At 38.6% G+C, this 19,951-nt stretch overlaps 1 protein-coding gene across 4 annotated transcripts in view; it reads left to right on the top strand.

The window, feature by feature from the left end:
* The window catches only part of POF1B (POF1B actin binding protein), a 101,230-nt gene extending 85,488 nt beyond the window's left edge, over positions 1 to 15,742 (top strand). For all 4 annotated transcript variants that reach the window (XM_027097878.1, XM_027097877.1, XM_027097881.1 and 1 more), the window contains 3 exons: positions 7,047 to 7,088; positions 13,558 to 13,672; positions 15,176 to 15,742. In XM_027097878.1, the coding sequence (XP_026953679.1) occupies positions 7,047 to 7,088; positions 13,558 to 13,672; positions 15,176 to 15,181 (163 nt within the window). In that variant the 3' untranslated portion in view covers positions 15,182 to 15,742. The remainder of the gene's footprint in view (positions 1 to 7,046; positions 7,089 to 13,557; positions 13,673 to 15,175) is intronic.
* Positions 15,743 to 19,951: the final 4,209 nt, after the last annotated feature.

The following is a 19,951-nucleotide window of genomic DNA, read 5'->3' as shown; positions in this document are numbered from 1 at the left end:
AGGAAGGAGGGAGGGAGGGAGGGAGGGAGGGAGGGAGGGAGGAGGGAAGGAAGGGAAAAAAGAAAGAAAGAAGACAAAGTAAAATAAAATAAAGTAAGGTAAAATAAAGTTATTAAAATAATTATTAAGAAAAATAATAAATGGACGGATAGAACCCTAGGACAAATGGTGTAAGCAAAGCTATACAGACAAAATCTCACACAGAAGCATACACATACACATTCACAAAAAGAGGAAAAGGGGAAAATATCATAAATCTTGCTCTCAACGTCCACCTCCTCAATTTGGGATGATTCGTTGTCTATTCATGTATTCCACAGATGCAGGGTACATCAAGTTGATTGTGGAGCTTTAATCCACTGCTCCTGAGGCTGCTGGGAGAGATTTCCTTTTCTGTTCTTTGCTCTCACAACACCCGGGGCTCAACTTTGGATTTGGCCCCACCTCTGCATGTAGGTCACCAGAGGGCATCTGTTCTTTGCTCAGACAGGATGGGGTTATAGGAGCCCTGCTTCAGGGACTCTGCCTCACTCAGGCCGGCAGGGGGCGGGTTAGGGAGGGGCACGGAATGCCGGGCGAGTCTGCGCTGCTGCCGGTGTGACATTGCACCAGCCTGAGGCGCACTGTGCATTCTCCCAGGGAAGTTGTCCCTGGATCCTGGGATCCTGGCAGTGGCGGGCTGCACAGGCTCCCTGGAAAGGGGGTGTGGATAGTGACCTGGGCTCACACACAGGCTTCTTGGTGGTGGCAGCAACAGCTTTAGCATCTTATGCCCGTCTCTGGGGTCCGCGTTTTTAGCCGTGGCTCACGCCGGTCTCTGGAGCTCCTTTAAGCAGCGCTCTTAATCCCCTCTCCTCACGCACCAGGAAACAAAGAGGGAAGAAAAAGTCTCTTGCCTCTTCGGCAGGTCCAGACTTTTCCCCAGACTCCCTCCTGGCTAGCTGTGGTGAACTAACCCCCTGCAGGCTGTGTTCATGGCGCCAACACCAGTCCTCTCCCGGAGCTCCGACCGAAGCTCGAGCCTCAGCTCCCAGTCATGCCCACTGGGGCGGGTGGGCAGACAAGCCTCTCTGGCTGCTGAGTGCCAGTCGGCACCAATTCTTTGTGCGGGAATATCCCCACTTTGCCCTCTGCATCCCTGTGGCTGTGCTCTCCTCCACGGCTCCAAAACTTTCCCCCTCCACCACCCATAGTCTCCGCCCACGAAGGGGCTTCCTAGTGTGTGGAAACGTTTCCTCCTTCACAGCTCCCTCACACTGGTGCAGGTCCCGTCCCTATCCTTTTGTCTCTGTTTATTCTTTTTTCTTTTGCCCTATCCAGGTACGTGGGGGTTTCTTGTGTTTGGGGAGGTCGGAGGCCTTTTGCCAACATTCAGTAGGTGTTCTGTGGGAGTTGTTCCATGTGTAGATGTATTTCTGGTGTATCTGTGAGGAGGAAGGTGATCTCCACATTTTATTCTTTTGCCATCTTCCTGGAAGCCTCCCTCGTTGTAGTTTTGATTTGCATTTTTCTAATAATTAGCAATGCTAAGTATCTTTTCATGTGCTTTTTGCCCACCTGTATGTCTTCTTTGGAGAAATGTCTATTTAGATTTTCAGCCCATTTTTCGATTGGGTTTTTTTGTGTTTTTGATATTGAGCTTCATGAACTATTTGTATAGTTTGGAGATTAACCCCTTGTGGGTTGCTTCATTTGGAAATACTTTCTCCCACTCTGTGGATTCTCTTTTTGTTTTGTTTATGGCTTCCTTCATTGTGCAAAAGTTTTTAAGTTTAATTAGATCCCATTTGTTTATTTTTGTTTTCACTTTCACTATGCTAGGGGGTGGACTGAAAAACAGTTTGCTGTGCTTCATATCAAAGAGTATTCTACCTATGTTTTATTCTAAGAGTTTTATAGTTTTTGGCCTTACATTTAGGTCTTTAATCCATTTTGAGTTTATTTTTGAGTATGGTGTTAGGGAGTGTTCTAACTTCATTCTTTTACATGTAGCTCTCCAGTTTTCCCAGCACCACTTTTTGAAGAGACTGTTTTTTCTACATTGTATATTCTTGCCTCATTAGTCATAGATTACATGACCATAGGTGTGTGGGTTTATCTCTGGGCTTTCTATCCTGTTCCATTGATCTATATTTCTATTTTGTGCTGGTACCATACTGTCTTGATGACTGTAGCTTTGTAGTATAGTCTGAAATCAGGAAGCCTGATTCCTCTAGCTCTGTTTTTCTGTCTCAGGATTCCTGTGACTATTCATGGTCTTTTCTGTTTCCATACAAATTGTAAAATTTTTTGTTCTACTTCCTTGAAAAATGCCATTGGTAATTTGTTAAGGATTGCATTGAATCTGTAGATTACTTTGGGTAGTATAGTCATTTTCTCAATATTGATTCTTCCAATCTAAGACTATGGTATATCTCCAGCTGTTTGTGTCATCTTTGTTTTCTTTCATCGACATCTTGTAGTTTCCTGAGTACAGGTCTTTTGCCTCCTTTGGTATGTTTATTCCTAGCTATTTTATTGTTTTTGATGTGATGGTAAATGGGATTGTTTCCTTAATTTCTCTTTCTGATCTTTTATTGTTAGTGTATAGGAATGCAAGAGACTTCTGTGTATTTTGTATCCTGCAACTTTTCCAAATTCACTGATTAGCTTTACTAGTTTAATGGTAGAATCTTTAGGATATTTTATGTATATATCATGTCATCTGCAAACAGTGACAGCTTTACTTCTTCTTTTCTGGTATGGATTCTTTTCATTTCTTTTTTCTTCTGTGATTGCTGTGGCTGAAACTTCCAAAACTATGTTGAATAACAGTGGTGAGAGTGGGGAACCCTGTCTTCTTCCTGATCTTAGTGGAAATGGTTTGTTTTTCACTATTGAGAATGATGTTTCCTGTGGGTTTGCCATATATCACCTTTATTATGGTGAGGTAAGTTCCCTCTATGCCTACTTTCTGGAGATTTTTTATCATAAATGGGTGTTGAAATTCGTCAAAAGCTTTTTCTGTATCTATTGAGATTATCATATGTTTTTTATCCTTCAATTTGTTAATACGGTGTATCACATTGATTGATTTGCCTATACTGAAGAATCCTTGTATTCCTGATATAAACCTCACTTGATGATGGTGTATGATCCTTTTAAGGTGCTGTTGGATTCTGTTTGCTAGTATTTTGTTGAGGATTTTTGCATCTATGTTCATCACTAATATTGGCCTGTAGTTTTCTTTCTCTGTGAACTCTTTGTCTGGTTTTGGTATCAGGGTGATGGTGGCCTTGTAGAATGAGTTTGGGAGTTTTCCACCGTCTGATATATTTTGGAAGAGTTTGAGAAGGATAGGTGTTAGCGCTTCGGTAAATGTTTGAAAGAATTCACCTGTGAAGCCATCTGGTCCTGGGCTTCTGTTCATTGGAAGATTTTTTTTTTTCTGTACGTGGGCCTCTCACTGTTGTGGCCTCTCACATTGTGGACCACAGGCTCTGGATGCGCAGGCTCAGCGTACATGGCTCACGGGCCCAGCCACTCTGTGGCATGTAGGATATTCCCGGACTGGGGCACGAACCTGTGTCCCCTGCATTGGAAGGTGGTCTCCCAATCACTGCACCACCAGGGAAGCCCTGTTGGAAGATTTTTAATCACAGTTTCAATTTCAGTGCTTGTGATTGGTCTGTTTATATTTTCTGTTTCTTCCTGGTTCAATCTGGGAAGATTGTGCTTTTCTAAGAATTTGTCCATTTCTTCCACGTTGTCCTTTTTATTGGCATACACTTGCTTCTAGTAATCTCTTATGATCCTTTGTATTTCTGCAATGTCAGTTGTTACTTCTCCTTTTTCATTTCTAATTCTGTTGATTTGAATCTTCTACTTTTTTTTCTTCATGAGTCCAGCTAATGGTTAACAATTTTGTTTATCTTCTCATACAAGCAGCTTTTAGTTTCATTGATCTTTGCTATCGTTTCCTTCATTTCTTTTTCATTTATTTCTGATCTGATCTTTATGATTTCTTTCCTTCTGCTAACTGTGGGATTATTTTATTCTTTCTCTAATTGCTTTAGGTGTAAGGTTAGGTTGTTTATTTGAGGTGATTTTTGTTTCTTGAGGTAGGATTTTATTGCTATAAACTTCCCATTTAGAAGTGCTTTTGCTGCATCCCATGAGTTTTGGGTCGTCGTGTTTTCATTATCATTTGTTTTTAGGTATTTTTTGATTTCCTCTTTGATTTCTTCAGTGATCTCTTGGTTATTTAGTAGTGTATTGTTTAGCCTCCATGTATTGGTATTTTTTACAGATTTTTTCCTGTAATTGACATATAGTTTCATAGTGTTGTGGTCAGAAAACATATTTCATACAATTTCAGTTTTCTTAAATTAACCAAGGCTTGATTTGTGACCAAAGATATGGCCTATCTTGCAGAATGTTCCATGATCACTTGCGAAGAAAGTGTATTCTGTTGTTTTTGGACAGAATGTCCTATAAATATCAATTAAGTCCATCTTGTTTAATGTATCATATAAAGCTTGTGTTTCCTTATTTATTTTCATTTTGGATGATCTGTCCATTGGTGAAAGTGGGGTGTTAATGTCTCCTACTATTATTGTGTTACTGTCAATTTCCCATCTTATGGCTGTTAGCATTTGCCTTAAGTGTTGAGGTGCTCCTATGCTGGGTGCATAAACATTTACAATTGTTATATCTTCTTCTTGGATTGATCCCTTGATCATTATGTAGTGTCCTTCCTTGTCTCTTATAACAGTCTTTATTTTAAAGTCTATTATGTCTGATACGAGAATTTCTACTCCAGCTTTCTTTTGATTTCCATTTGCACAGAATATCTTTTTCCATTCCCTTACTTTCAGTCTGTACGTGTCCCTAGGTCTGAAGTGGGCCTCTTGTAGACAGCATGTATATGGGTCTTGTTTTTGTATCCATTCAGCCAGTCTATGTCTTTTGGTTGGAGCATTTAATCCATTTATATTTAAGTTAGTTATCGATATGTATGTTACTATTACCATTTTCTAAATTGTTTTGGGTTTGTTATTGTAGGTCTTTTCCTTCTCTCGTGTTTCCTGCCTAGAGAAGTTCCTTTAGCGTTTGTTGTAAAGCTGGTTTGGTGGTGCTGAATTCTCTTAGCTTTTTCTTGTCTCTGAATGTTTTAATTTCTCTTTCGAATCTGAATGAGATCTTTGCTGGGTCAAGTAATCTTGGTTGTAGATTTTTCCCTTTCATCACTTTAAGTATGTCCTTCCAGTCCCTTCTGGCTTGCAGAGTTTCTGCTGAAAGATCAGCTGTTAGCCTTATGGGGATTCCCTTGTATGTTATTTGTTGCTTTTCCCTTGCTGCTTTTAATATTTTTTCTTTGTATTTAATTTTTGGTAGTTTGAATACTGTGTGTCTTGGCATGTTTCTCCTTGGATATTTTCTGTATGGGACTCTCTGCGCTTCCTGGACTTGATTGTTTCATTTCCCATATTAGGGAAGTTTTCAACTATAGTCTCTACAAATATTTTCTCAGTCCATTTCTTTTTCTCTTCTTCTGCGACCCCTATAATTCGCATGTTGGTGTGTTTAATGTCCCTGAGGTCTCTGAGACTGTCCTCTATTCTTTTCATTCCTTTTTCTTTTTTCTGCTCTGTGGTTGTTATTTCCATTATTTTATCTTCCAGGTCACTTATCCATTCTTCTGCCTCAGTTATTCTGCTGTTAATTCCTTCTAGAGAATTTTTAATTTCATTTATTGTGTTGTTCATCATTGTTTGCTTGCTCTTTCGTTCTTCTAGGTCCTTGTTGAATGTTTCTTTTATTTTCTCCATTGTTCTTGCAAGATTTTGGATCATCTTTACTATCATTACTCTGAATTCTTTTTCAGGTAGACTGCCTATTTCCTCTTCATTTGTTTGGTCTGTTGGGTTTTTACCTTGCTCCTTCATCTGCTTTGTGTTTCTCTGTCTTCTCATTTTGCTTAACCGGATGTGTTTGGGGTCTCCTTTTTGCAGGCTGCAGGTTCATAGTTCCCTTTGTTTTTGGTGTCTGCCCCCAGTGGGTAAGGTTGGTTCAATGGGTTGTGTAGGCTTCCTGGTGGAGGGGACTGGTGCTGTGTTCTAGTGGCTGAGGCTAGATCTTTTCTTTCTGGTGGGAAGGACTATGTCCAGTGGTGTGTTTTGGGGTGTGTGTGAACTTTTTATGATTTTAGGCAGCTTCTCTGCTAGTGGGTGGTGCTGTGTTCCTGTCTTACTGGTTGTTTTGCATGGGGTGTCCAGCACTGGAGCTTCCTGGTCATTGAGAGAAACTTTGTCTTAGCATTGAGATGGAAATCAGTGGGAGAACTCTTGCTGATTGATCTTATGAGGGGCTCTTAGGTCTCTGGTGGACCATTGTCCTGAACTCGGCTCTCCCAACTCAGAAGCTCAGGTCTGACACCCGGCCAGAGAACCAAGACCCTGTCAGCCACACAGCTCAGAAGAAAAGTGAGAAAAGAAAAAAGAAAAAAAAAACCCTAAAGTTATTAAAGTAAAAAAAAAAAATTTAAGTATTATTATAATAAAATTAAGTAATTAATAAAAAGAAGGAAGACAGCAACTAAACCAATAAACTAATCCACCAATTATAAGAAGTGCTAGAAACTACAGTAAAAAACAACAGACTGACAGAACCCTAGGAGAAATGGTAAAAGCAAACCTATACAGACAAAATCACACAAAGGAGCATATACATACACACTCACAAAAATGGAAAAAGGAAAAAACAAACAAACAAAATACATATATATATATAAGGAAGAGAGAAACCAAATCAATAAACGAATCTACCAATGGTAATAAGCTCTAAATACTAAACTAAGATAAACATAATACTAGAAACAAATTAGACGTAGAAAGAAAACCCTAATTCTATAGTTGCTCCCAAAGTCCACTACCTCAGTTTTGGGAGGATTCATTGTCTATTCAGGTGTTCCACTGATGCAGGGTACATCAAGTTGATTGTGGAGATTTAATCCGCTGCTCCTGAGGCTGCTGGGAGAAATTTCCCTTTCTCTTCTTTGTTCACAGAGCTCCTGGGATTCTGCTTTGGAGTTGGCCCCACCTCTGCATGTAGGTCACCCTCTGGCATCTGTTGTTTGCCCAGGCAGGGTGGGGTTAAAGGATCAGGTGATTAGGGGGCTCTGGCTCACTCAGGCCAGGGGGTGGGAGGGGTACAGAATGCAGGGCGAGCCTGTGGTGGCAGAGGCCTGCAGTGACATTGCCACAGCCTGAGGTGTGCTGTGTGTTCTCTTGAGGAAGTTGTCCCTGGATCACAGGACCCTAGCAGTGGCGGGCTGCACAGCCTCCTGGGATGGGTGGTGTAGATAGTGACTTGTGCTTGCACACAGGATTCTTGGTGCCTGCAGCAGCAGTGTTAGCGTTTCATGCCCATCTGTGATGTATGCACTGATAACTGAGGCTCACACCAGTCTCTGAAGCTCGTTTAGGCGGTGCTCTGAATCCTCTCTCCTCACACACCCTTTTGGGAAGTCTGAGGTCTTCTGCCAGTGTTCAGTAGGTGTTGTGTAGGAGTTGTTTCACATGTAGATGTATTTTTGATGTATTTGTGGGGAGGAAGGTGTTCTCCACGTTTTACTCCTCTGCCCTCTTAAAGGTCCTCTGCCTCTAGTGTATTTTTATTTTCATTATTGTGTTGTTCAGCTCTGTTTGTTCTTTAGTTTTTCTAGGTGTTTGTTAAACTTTTCTTGTATCTTCTCGATCCATGCCTCCATTCTTTTTCTGTGATCTTGGATCATCTTTACTATCATTACTTTGAATACTTTTTTAGACAGATTGCTTATCTCCTCTTCATCTAGTTGTTCTTGTAGGTTTTTTTCTTGTTCTTTTGCCTGCAACATATTTCTTTGTCATCTCATTTTGTCAGACTTATTCTGTTTGTGGTCTCCTTTTCACAGGCTGCAGGATTGTACTTCCTCTTGCTTCTGTTGTCTGCCGCCTGGTGGGTGAGGTTGGTCCATTGGCTTTTGCTGTTATCCCATTGGTAAGGTGTTTGATTGGTGTTGTGGTGATCAGAGCCTGCCCTGGATATTGAGAGGACCTCCCCTTTGCTCCCAGTGGCTGTTACTGCCCTGTGAGGGGTGGGGTCTTCTCTATTTGTTGGAGTAGAGGTCCCTAGATCTTTTTCTTTGCTGTGATTCTGATCTGCGGTGTGATGTGAAGTATGTGGGATTGGAGGACTCCCACTGAGAGAGAAGCTAATGAGTGTTCCTCCTCTGGAGGTGTTCACTGTGAATGTGCTCTGTTGTGTCCCCTTTCATCCGTTGTGTGGACTCACAAAGTACACTGTTGTTGGCACTGCTCTTGGTCCCACCTTAACTGTGGGTATGCCAGCAATTGGCCCTGGTGACTCTCAGGCATTCTTTTCACCCAGTCACTGGCACAGATCCACTGAGGTCAGTTCCTAGGACTGCAGCATTCATTCACCTGGACCTGCCATGGGAGCTATGGAGGCTGCTCAGACTCTGGTCTGGCACATTCCCCATGTGTACATGCCCACAAATCCCACAGCTACTAGTGCCATATCCATCCAAGTGCAGGAGTTCTTGTTGTCCTTTTGGATGTTTCACAGGTGCTGAATTTAGGAAGCCATCAGCAGAGGTGTAACTCCACAGTTCGTTCAGCTCCGAGGAGAGATTTCAGCTCTTCTTCCTTAGTCACACAACCCCTGGCTCTCAGTGGTGGTTTCAGCCCCTACTCTGGGTGGATTTCCTAGTGGTGGGAGCTATCCCTCTCCTTCTGGGACAGTGGGGCAGATCCGGACACCCACTGTCAGATTTCCCTGTAGCAAGAGCCATCCACATGCTCCCTGGATAGTGGGGCAGGTCCTGGCACCCGCTGATGAATTTCCTAGTAGTGAGAGGTTTCTGTGTGCTCCTGGGACAGCGGGTGAAGTCCTAGCACACGCTGACAGTCCCAGCACCCACTGGTGGATTTCCTTGTAGTGAGAGCTATCAGGGCACTCCTGAGACAGTCAGATGGGTTCCAGTGTCTGCCTGTGGGTCTGGAAGAGGTGGCCAGTGCCTGCCTCTGGAGACCAAGATGGAGGTGGTGACTCACGCCCACCCTGAGAACTCCTCTAGGCAGTGTCCTGTTGACTGGGAGCACTCATAGGGAAAGAAGCTTGTGGTCACATCCCTCTCCTCATGCACCTCCCAATAATGGTGCCTTGTTTCTCTGGTTGGCCAAGGCTTCTTCATGGTATACCTTCAGTTGCCACTGCCTGACCTCTTCAGGCTGCTTCCACACCTAACCCTGGTCCTCTCCCTGGGACCGAACTTCAGAGTCTGAGCTTAAGCACCCAACTCCCACCCTCACCAACAGAGGAGTGTTTCAGATTGGGGAGTGCAGGGTGGCAGTTCCAGCCCTCTGTGCAGGTTACTCTCCATTTTGCCTTACACGAACTGGTTGTTTGCTCTCCCCTCTTAGGCTCCGAAACTCCCCCTTCATCCAGTCTGATCTCTCCACTGGTGAGCAGACTTTCCAAGGTGCGGGAATCTTTCTTCTTTCCCAGTTCCCTCCCTGTCCTGATTCCTTTTTTTTTTCCTTTTGTCTTATCAGGTTATGTGGAGGTTTTCTTGTCTTTTAGGAAGTTTGAGGTCTTCTGTCAGCTCTGTTTGGTAGTTTGTGTCTCTCGAGGAATTGGTGCATGTCATCTAAGTTATCAAGTTTTCTTGGCATAAAATTGTCATAATACTCCTTTATTATGTTTTCAAGACAAAGTATCTCCTTTAAAATTTTAAAAATTGAGATATAATTAACTTATAACATTATTTTAGTTTTGGATGTACAAAATAATGATTCACTATGTGTATACTGCTAAATGATCACCACAATAAGTCTAGTTAACACCCATCACCATCCATAATTACAAATTTTTTTCTTGTGATGAGAACGTTTTAAGATCTAATCTTTTAGCAACTTTCAATTATCCAATACAGTATTATTAACTATAGTCACCACACTGTTCATTACATCCCCAGGACTTATTTATTTTATAACTGGAAGTTTGTACTTTTTGACCACTTTCACCCATTTTGCCCACTCTCACCCCCCACCTCTAGCAACCATCAATATATTCTCTTTATCTATGAGTTCATTTGTTTTAGATTCCATGTATAAGTGAGAGAATATGGTATTTGTCTTTCTCCTCTGACTTATTTCACTTTGTTTAATGCACTCAAGGTCCGTCCATGCTGTCATAAATGGTAGGATTTCCTTCATTTTTGGCTGAATAATATTCTAGTGTGGGGCGGGGTGGTGGTGGGATGAATTGGGAGATTGGGATTGACACATATACACTAATATGTATAAAATAGATAACTAACAAGAACCGGCTGTATTTTTTAAAAATAAACATAAAATTTTTAAAAAACTAAAAAGAATATTCCAGTATGTGTGTAAATATATGTATATATATATTATACATTTATTATATATATAATATTTTATTTATCCATTCTAATATTGATGGACACTTACATTGATTCCATGTCTTGACTATTGTAAATAATGCCACAGTGAACATGAGGGTGTAGATATATTATAGTGTTTTCATTTCCTCTTGATAAATACCCAGAAGTGACATTGCTGGATCATATGCTAGTTCTATTTTTAATTTTTTAAGGACTCTCCATACTGTTTTCCATAGTGGCTGCACCAGTTTGCATTCGCACCAACAGTGCACAAGTGTTCCCTTTTCTCCACATCTTGCCAACACTTGCTATTTCTTGTCTTATTGATAATAGCCGTTCTAAGACATGTGTGAGGTGATAGCTTCTCTTTCTTAATATCAGTTAATTGTGTGCTCTTTCTTTGCTGACTAGTCTGCTTAGAACTATATCAATTTTAGTGATATTTTAAATGTTCTTTCATTATTGTTTTTATCTATTTTATTGGCTTATTGGGTATATTACTTTCTTATAATTGGTATAAGTTTCAAAGTATTCCTTTTTATCTTATCACAGTCTATCTTCAAATAATATACCTCATCACATGTAGCATACAAACTTTATGGTAGTATACTTCCATTTCCCCTTCATGATTTTTTGCTATTTTTTTCATTTATATGTACTTTTTTTAGTCCAAATTTTTTTATTGAGGTATAGTTGATCTACAATATTAAATAAGTTTTAAGTACACTATGTAGTGATTCACAATTTTAAAGTATATTCTATTTTTACTTACTATAAAGTATTGGCTATATTCCCTGTTTTGTACAATATATCCTTACAGCTTATTTCATTTTATTTTTTTAACATCTTTAATGGAATATAATTGCTTTACAATGGTGTGTTAGTTTCTGCTGTATAACAAAGTGAATCAGCTATACATAAACATATATCTCTATATCTCCTCCCTCTTGCATCTCCCTCCTATCCTCCCTATCCCACCCCTCTAGGTGGATAAAAAGCACCAAGCTGATCTCCCTGTGCTATGTGGCTGCTTCCTACTAGCTATCTATTTTACATTTGGTAGTGTATATATGTCCATGCCACTCTCTCACTTCGTCTCAGCTGACCCTTCCCCATCCCCGTGTCCTCAAGTCCATTCTCTACCTCTGCATCTTTATTCCTGTTCTGCTCCTAGGTTCTTCAGTACAATTTTTTTTTAGATTCCATATATATGTGTTAGCATACGGTATTTGTTTTCCTCTTTCTGACTTACTTTGTATGACAGACTCTACGTCCATCCACCTCACTACAAATAACTCAATTTCGTTTCTTTTTATGGCTGAGTAATATCCCATTGAATATACATGCCACATCTTCTTTATCCATTCATCTGTCGATGGACACTTAGGTTGCTTCCATGTCCTGGCTATTGTAAACAGAGCTGCAATGAACATTGTGATACATGACTCTTTTTGAATTATGGTTTTCTTGGTGTATATGCCCAGTAGTGGGATTGCTGGGTCGTATGGTAGCTCTATTTTTAGTTTTTAAGGAACCTCCATACTTTTCTTCATAGTGGCTGTATCAATTTACATTCCCAACAACAGTGCAAGAGTGTTCCCTTTTCTCCACACCCTCTCCAGCATTTATTGTTTGTAGATTATTTTGATGATGGCCATTCTGACTGGTGTGAGGTGATACCTCATTGTAGTTTTGATTTGCATTTCTCAAATGATTAGTGACGTTGAGCATCCTTTCATGTGTTTGTTGGCAATCTGTATATCTTTGGAGAAATGTCTATTTAGGTCTTCTGCCCATTTTTGGATTGGGTTGTTTGTTTTTTGAAATTGAGCTGCATGAACTGCTTTTAAATATTGGAGATTAATCCTTTGTCAGTTGCTTCATTAGCAAATATTTTCTCCCATTCTGAGGGTTGTCTTTTGGTGTTATGTTTTCCTTTGCTGTGCAAAAGCTTTTAAGTTTCATTAGGTCCCATTTGTTTATTTTTGTTTTTATTTCCATTTCTCTAGGTGGTGGGTCAAAAAAGATCTTGCTGTGATGTATGGCATAGAATGTTCTGCCTATGTTTTCCTCTAAGAATTTTATAGTGTCTGGCCTTACCTTTAGGTCTTTAATCCATTTTGAGTTTATTGTTGTGTATGGTGTTAAGGAGTGTTCTAATTTCATTCTTTTACATGTACTGTCCAGTTTTCCCAGCACCACTTTTTGAAGAGGCTGTCTTTTCTCCATTGTGTATTATTGCCTCCTTTATCAATGATAAGGCCACATATGTGTGGGTTCATCTCTGGGCTTTCTATCTTGTTCCATTGATCTATCTTTCTGTTTTTGTGCCAGTACCATACTGTCTTGATGACTGTAGCTTTGTAGTATAGTCTGAAGTCAGGGAGCCTGATTCGTCCAGCTCCGTTTTTCTGTCTCAAGATTCCTTTGGCTATTTGGGATCTTTTGTGTTTCCATACAAATTGTGAAATATTTTGTTCTAGTTCTGTGAAAAATGCCATTGGTAATTTTTCTCACTACTAAGGTGATAGTCTTTTGTAGTATTTGCCTGATGCCCTCTGGTATTAGGAGGTCTTTCCACTCTGGTTAGTGGAACACAGATTGGAGTTCCCTTTACTATGTGAACTCCAGGAATTTGAAGAGTGCTCTTTTTCAGTGCTTCTTTCCCTAGCCTCAGTAGCTTTTTCACAAGCCTATACTGATCAGTGCTCACCAAGGACTTGTGGGGGAACTCTCTACAGATCCCATGACCTCTCTCCAACTATGTAGCTCTCTCCTGTCTGGTATTCTGCTCCACATATTCTGACTCCAGGCCATGAGCTAGGCACTTGTAGTGCTCATGTCATTTGCTTCCCTTCTCTGGGATCACTGTATTGTGCAGCCAGTGGTCCATTATTGCCAGAAGCAAAAGTACTTCCCTCTTACTCTCTTGAAAATAGCCGTAGTAAATCTTTGTACCACTGAGAGGTGATTTTCTTTTTAGAAAGAGTTAAAAGTCATTCAAAGCCAAATTAATTAAATAAGGAGGATCAAACTAGGAGTGACTAAAAAGTAATGAGAGTTATTTTCTTGTCCAGCTTGTAAACTAACTCTTTTTTTCTATATAGGTACAGGTCACAATATCCTATCTTAGGCCTCCTGTATGATGACTATGAATATATACCACCAGGTAGTGACACACAGACTATTGTGATTGAGAAAATAGAAGACAAATGGACTTGTGTAAGTTCACTTGGGCATTTTTCGAGTATATAATTAGGGAGAAAAAAATCCTAAGGCCATTGTGTTGTGTTAGCAGAGTTTCTCAACCTCAGCACTATTAACATTTTGGGCTGGATAATTTGATGTGGGGGGACTTCCCTGCACATTGTAGGACATTCTAAAATGATGTAGAATCTCACTTTTAACACTATGAAAATGACAGTCTTTGTCTTGTTATGTTAAAAACTTCTTAGGTACTGAAAGCAGGTAAAACTAATCCATGGTTATTAAAGTCAGGAAGTGGTTGGTTATCCTCAAGGTCGGGTACTGATTGGAAGGAAACAAAAGGAGGACTACTGGGGTACTAATAATATGCTGTTTCTTGATCTGAGTGATAGTTGCATATACATGTTCAGTTTGGGAAAATTCATTTAGTTGTACACCTATATGTGCACTTTTCCTATGTTTATTATACTTCAATAAAAGTCTTAAAATGCTTAAGTATATCATGATGAGCAATAGATAAATGTATGTCAATCAATTATTCTGTACAACCTTTTGAGGAAATTTTTAAATGTAGATTTATCATTAATAAAATACTACAGATGTATAACTAATAAATTACTACAGATGTAGTTAATAAAATTAAATATCTGTTAAATAACTCACTTTAAAAAAATTATCTTTTGGTTGAACAAGCTCAAATATTTGAATAAACCAAAAAATTCAGAAAGTTGATAGCTCTGAAGCACTTCTCTGACTACAATAAAGCCATCAATCTTGTATACATGATTATCATCATTGAAAGCAACCAACACTTAGTAATCCTAAGATAAAAATTTAAGCTTTGAAATATATTGTGCTTCTTAGGTCATTAATTAGTTGAGAATTATTTATTACTAATTATTAATTGACAAAGGGTGCTTTGTGGCCCAAGAACCAGTTGAGCAACAAGAGAAGGTCAGCATAGGATTTAAAATTTGTCACTCAAAGTTTATTTGATTCTGAAATTTAATACTGAGAAGCAATTGCTGCTACTAACCACATGTGTCTCAGAGGTGGCATCAATGTGAAGACCTACCAAATAAAGGGTCTACAGAATAATAGTCATTACTTCTCCTTTCATTAACAGCATACAGCAATGAACATCAAACTCAATATCTGAAGGAACTAGATACTGATAGCAAATTCAAAATATATTTAAGTAAATTCACAGATGATAGATCTGTACTTATTAACAGAGACTTTTGGACATATTTAACTTCTAACTATGACACCAAGGAGTAAATCTACTCACATCTCCCTCCCTTGTGCTTAAAATCATTTGAAACATATACTTTGGCTAAAGTCAGACAAACCATTGTTTCATTGAATATACATATAAAAACTGCCCAAACTGTGCCATACATTTCCCTTGGTATTATTCATATCAATTTAAATCATTTTTACAACTGTGTGCATACAATTACAATGTTTTAAATTAATTATAACCCATTCTAAACTGACTTTTTTTTTCTTTTCTAGCCGTGAATGAATCTCCAACTCAAAGGAAATTTTTTTGTCTTCATTAGTACTTTGTTATTTTTCCATAACTAAAGCCAATCAATATTTTGAACCAAGCTACTACCCAGGAAGTCTAATGGAATTAATTAGATATACAGATGAGAGTTTCTCCAACCATTTATAAGGCCTGAATCCTTTCTATCATATTTTTGTATTCAGTATAGCAACACACCACTTTTTTTTTAACATCTTTATTGGAGTATAATTGCTTTACAAGGGACACCACTTTTAAAACTCAATTACAGGCACTGTAGGACTTAATCCACTATTTTTCAATAGGGTGCTTCCTAGACACTGAATTAACTTTGTTGGGGTAGAGATTTTACAGCTTATTCCATTAGAAGATTTTTCTATGATATTAGATGTGCAATTTAGCTACAAGAGTAAATACTGTGTTTTAACAACAACAAAAAGCAATACTATTGAATTAAAAACAACAGTTTAGTGCATGGTATATACAGCATATATTTGCTTTTCTCACATTAGACTTTGTGAATAAAAGAGGTGATTTATTACATGCTATTCATACCTCTTGGAGACAGAACTAAATCAAAGGTGATGATTAATTTCATTTAGCAGGGAAGTGGGAAGCATATTTTTTAAAATACCTAAATCCACTAAATTGTACATTATGCTATTATGGTTCTAAGTACATATCAGTAGCTTGGCAAATCTGTTCTTTTGAAGCATATCATCCCCAAATGAGCCCACCCACTTCCTTAAAAACCTGTAACACTGGGCTTCCCTGGTGGTGCAGTGGTTGAGAGTCCGCCTGCCAATACAGGGGACACGGGTTCATGCCCTGGTCCGGGAAGATCCCACATGCCGCAGAGCGGCTGGGCCCATGAGCCATGGCCGTTGAGCCTGCGCATCCAGAGCCTGTGCTCCGCAACAGGAGAGGCCAGAACAGTGAGAGGCCCACATACCGCAAAAAGACAGACAAACAAACAAAAAACCTGTAACACTACTATTATAGTAACTGGTGGAAGGAAGGTGGGCTTTTTTTTTTATAGCAGTAGACAAAACAACATTGAAATACTGTGTAAAAGCTTAAGGAATAAAAATAACAAAAACAAATACTTGATATGTGTATTCTACTTGGGAGAGACTTTATAGTAGAATATTTAATGTACTTAGAAGTTGGTTGATTAATTGGGTTCTAATGACCTTACTAAAAGTGAACTAAAGTATTTTCTAAATACAGTAGTAGATAAGAATAAATTTTTAAAATGTCAAGACCTTTGGTTAAAGTTAAGAATTAGCAAAAATTAAACTGTTTGCATTTGACAAAGTATAGATTAAGATAACAAATAAATTTGGGTTTACATGTGAATGAGATTTTGCACTGAAATGTCTCTGCAAGTAACTATATAGAATTCTGTCATTCCTTATAATTATATTCTAATAATTATCCATTATATTAAGAAACTGTTAAGATAGCAACATATAAGGCACTACATGAAATCAAACCACAAATGAAGAGAGAAAATGCTTTTAATACGTATGTAAATATCCAAATAAGTTTTGATATGAAGCTAAAAGCCTTATTTTAATACCTCAACTAAAATGTTAAGCTTGAGAACATCCTGGCGGTCCAGTGGTTAAGACTCTGCCCTTCCACTGCAGGGGGCAAGGGTTTGATCCCTGGTTGGGGAACTAATATCTTCCATGCCGTGCAGTGTGGCCAAAAAAAGAAAATATATTAAAAAATATTAAATGTTAAGCTCTATAATGTGGATTGATACAATTCCAGTCTTATTAGTTATTTTGTGATAGAAAATGTTAATATTCTTTATGAGCTATGTAGTCCTTACATTTTTTCCCTTGGTGTAAGAACAGGGTAGTTTCTCCTCTGCTAACTACTCATATGTGTAACTGTAATTATGCCATGTTATCTACCCATTGCATATAAGTGAAAGTTTTTAGTAGCTTGATAGAAAAGTGCCACCATAACTGTCTGAAAATTAGAACAAGTGTGATTTTCCTAAAATACTCTTAAATAAAAATAAGTGTCCAAAATTTGGGATAGTTAAGAAGTCAGCACTTCATTGGCTCACTTGATCCATGCATAGTGAGAAATGGGGGTCATAACAAGGTGCTTATTATACTTAACAAAGTTAAATGTATGTATTTCTTTTCCAATTTTTGATTAAGCTCAATAGAAATACTAGTGATTTTTTCCTCTCACAAGTTTCGCACAGCTTATCTCTGAAAATTGCAAAGATATTGTTGGATGAGGAATGCCTGTTTATCTAATTTCTATTCCCAGCATATTTTGCTTTAGATGTTGAATAAAATGGAGACTGTGCAATGACATGCAAAGTAATTTGTTTAAGTGTGTAAATAAAATATATATCTGTATGGTCTTTGTGGAAGTCCTAGTAGGAAACATGCGGAATGGAGTTTTAGCTTAGCTGTATACTTTTGTCAGGAAGTTATTATCATGTGAATGTTTATGTTAGAGCTAACAAGCACCACTATAAAAATAATCCTGATGTGGACTACTAGAAACAGCAGTTTAACATAGTTGGACCTCTGGTTGATGCAGGTTTCTGCTTTAAATGAGAATTTATTTGCTTACAAACCTAGTCTTCTAAGTTCTGTAATTCTCTAAGTTCATAACTAGATGCCATAAAGCATTCTTCCTATCTTTGTAATGGGGCTTTAACTGTTATACTTTGTCTTTACACAAACAGTACAAAAAGAAAAAAATAAAGCTCAAAAAATTGCATGTCACCACCCAATTTAGATCACTTTTAACAAAAAGCCATTCTCACTTCTTTCCTGTTATAATCTACAAAGATAACATGTAGACATAATTCCCTCGAAAGTAAATAATAAGCCATGAAAAGACTTCCCTACAAGGTCTCTCTCTCCCACCACACACCATTACTGAATTTATTGGATTTCCATAGTACTTTTTTGTCCAATAAAAAAGTGCAACGTATTTCAAGCCCAACCTAGGATAAATAAAATATATTTTTTAAAAACAAAGAATGGAATAAACAACTACATCTGTCTTATAAAACCATTAATCTTTAGTGACAAAATAAGACATACTGCTTTTGAGTCTACAAAGGAAGACTGGAATCGTATGACATAATTATAATACATGATAGCCAGGCAGTCTTGGTAATCTTGGGTTGGTCTCTTGTAGATGAGATGTTAAGTCCAGTTCTTAATCTCTGCTGTTTTCCTTCAAAAATTCTTAAAAAGCTGTCTGGGATTTACTTCAAATTAAGCCAGTGAGAGAAGGGGGCATCAAAATAAACCAATGAGAGGCAGGTTGGTGAAAGCAGGAGTGAGGAAGAGTAAAAGTGAAACAAAATTGGCCATAAGGTGATGATTGCTGAAGCTGGGTAATGGCTGTATGGGGATTCATTATATTGTATGTGGTTGAAGATATTTTACAATAAAAGTTATCTGTCATACTACATCTATCATACATATCTTTAAGGGAAGGCCAAGGTTCAAACTGGTGGTTGTCCTGTATGAGACGTGAATTGGAGAGGTCTACCTGAATAATTCTAAATATTTTCCTGTCCATCATGGTATAGGCCGCATAGAAGTGACAATCAGACAAATTCATCTGCACATAATGACCCTAATGACCCTGGACTGTCCTGGAAAAGTGCCTTTTTTTTTCTTTTGTTTGTAACATGGGCTGAATTCTCACGTGTTCTATCTTGGCTGTTTTTTTCTTTTGTTTGTAACATGGGCTGAATTCTTATGTGTCCATCTTGGCTGTTTTCTAGGCCCAATTTATAAGAAAGAAAATCCATTTGCTTTTCTCCAGCACCACTGTGACCACGAACAACTGGAATAACCTCTTCACATGGCTGCCTGCTTCCTCTGGTCCCTGTACAATACATTCCTCACACAGCCTCTACAGTGATCTTCAAAACGTAAATCACATCATATCACTCCTTTCCTTAAAACCCTCCAATGACTTCCCATTTCAAATTCTCACAGGTGTCATCCCTTATCAGTCTCCCTTCACCATGATCCAGCCAAAGCTGGTACCATTTCAGGTTGTTCGCATTTGCACGTGTGTTTCTCTGCCTTGAATGCTCTTGCACTTGCACAAGATTTTCATGACTGGTTCTTTCCTGCCACTCATGTCTCAGCTCAAATGCCAAGTCTTCAGTATGGATCTCCTCTATGTACTCACCCATAGATATTTGTTTAAGCAAAGTTGGCAAAGTGTACGGGAATTACACTGGGGGCTTTGTCTAACACCTTACTGTTTCTATGGTGGTAACACATTGGGGGCTTGCTAGAAATGCAGAATTGTAGGCCCCGGCCTGCACCTATGGAATTAGTATATTTTAACAAGATCCCTAGATGAACTCTATAGAATTAAAGCTTAAAGCACCGGTCTAACATGTAATGGCTAACAGATTCCTTCTTTTTCTCTTAGTGATCATTAAAGAATAACCCAATTGACAAAGAGTCTTAGCAATAGTGCTATATATTCTATCCAGGTACATGGATTCTACTGAATGCTGACTAGTTTGAATACAACACGTTATTTTTACGCTCATTTGCAGAAATATTTCCCAAATACTTGATTTAATACTTTTCCTTTTGAATGTATATTGGTCTATTGGGAATATAATTAGATTCATTTTTCAGGATTGTGTTACTTAAGCAGGTTAAGAATTTTTAGTTTCCTCTGTAATACTAAGTCTCAAGTCTTAAGATGGGCAACTTTAAAGCATTCCATCACGATTTTAG

The sequence above is a fragment of the Aethalodelphis obliquidens genome, unplaced genomic scaffold (genome assembly GCF_003676395.1).
Source record: "Aethalodelphis obliquidens isolate GAN/ISIS:26980383/991018 unplaced genomic scaffold, ASM367639v1 scaffold117, whole genome shotgun sequence".
NCBI classification, from domain to species: domain Eukaryota; kingdom Metazoa; phylum Chordata; class Mammalia; order Artiodactyla; family Delphinidae; genus Aethalodelphis; species Aethalodelphis obliquidens.
Note: the sequence above shows the minus strand (reverse complement) of the source record. Positions and strands in the feature narration are given on the sequence as shown.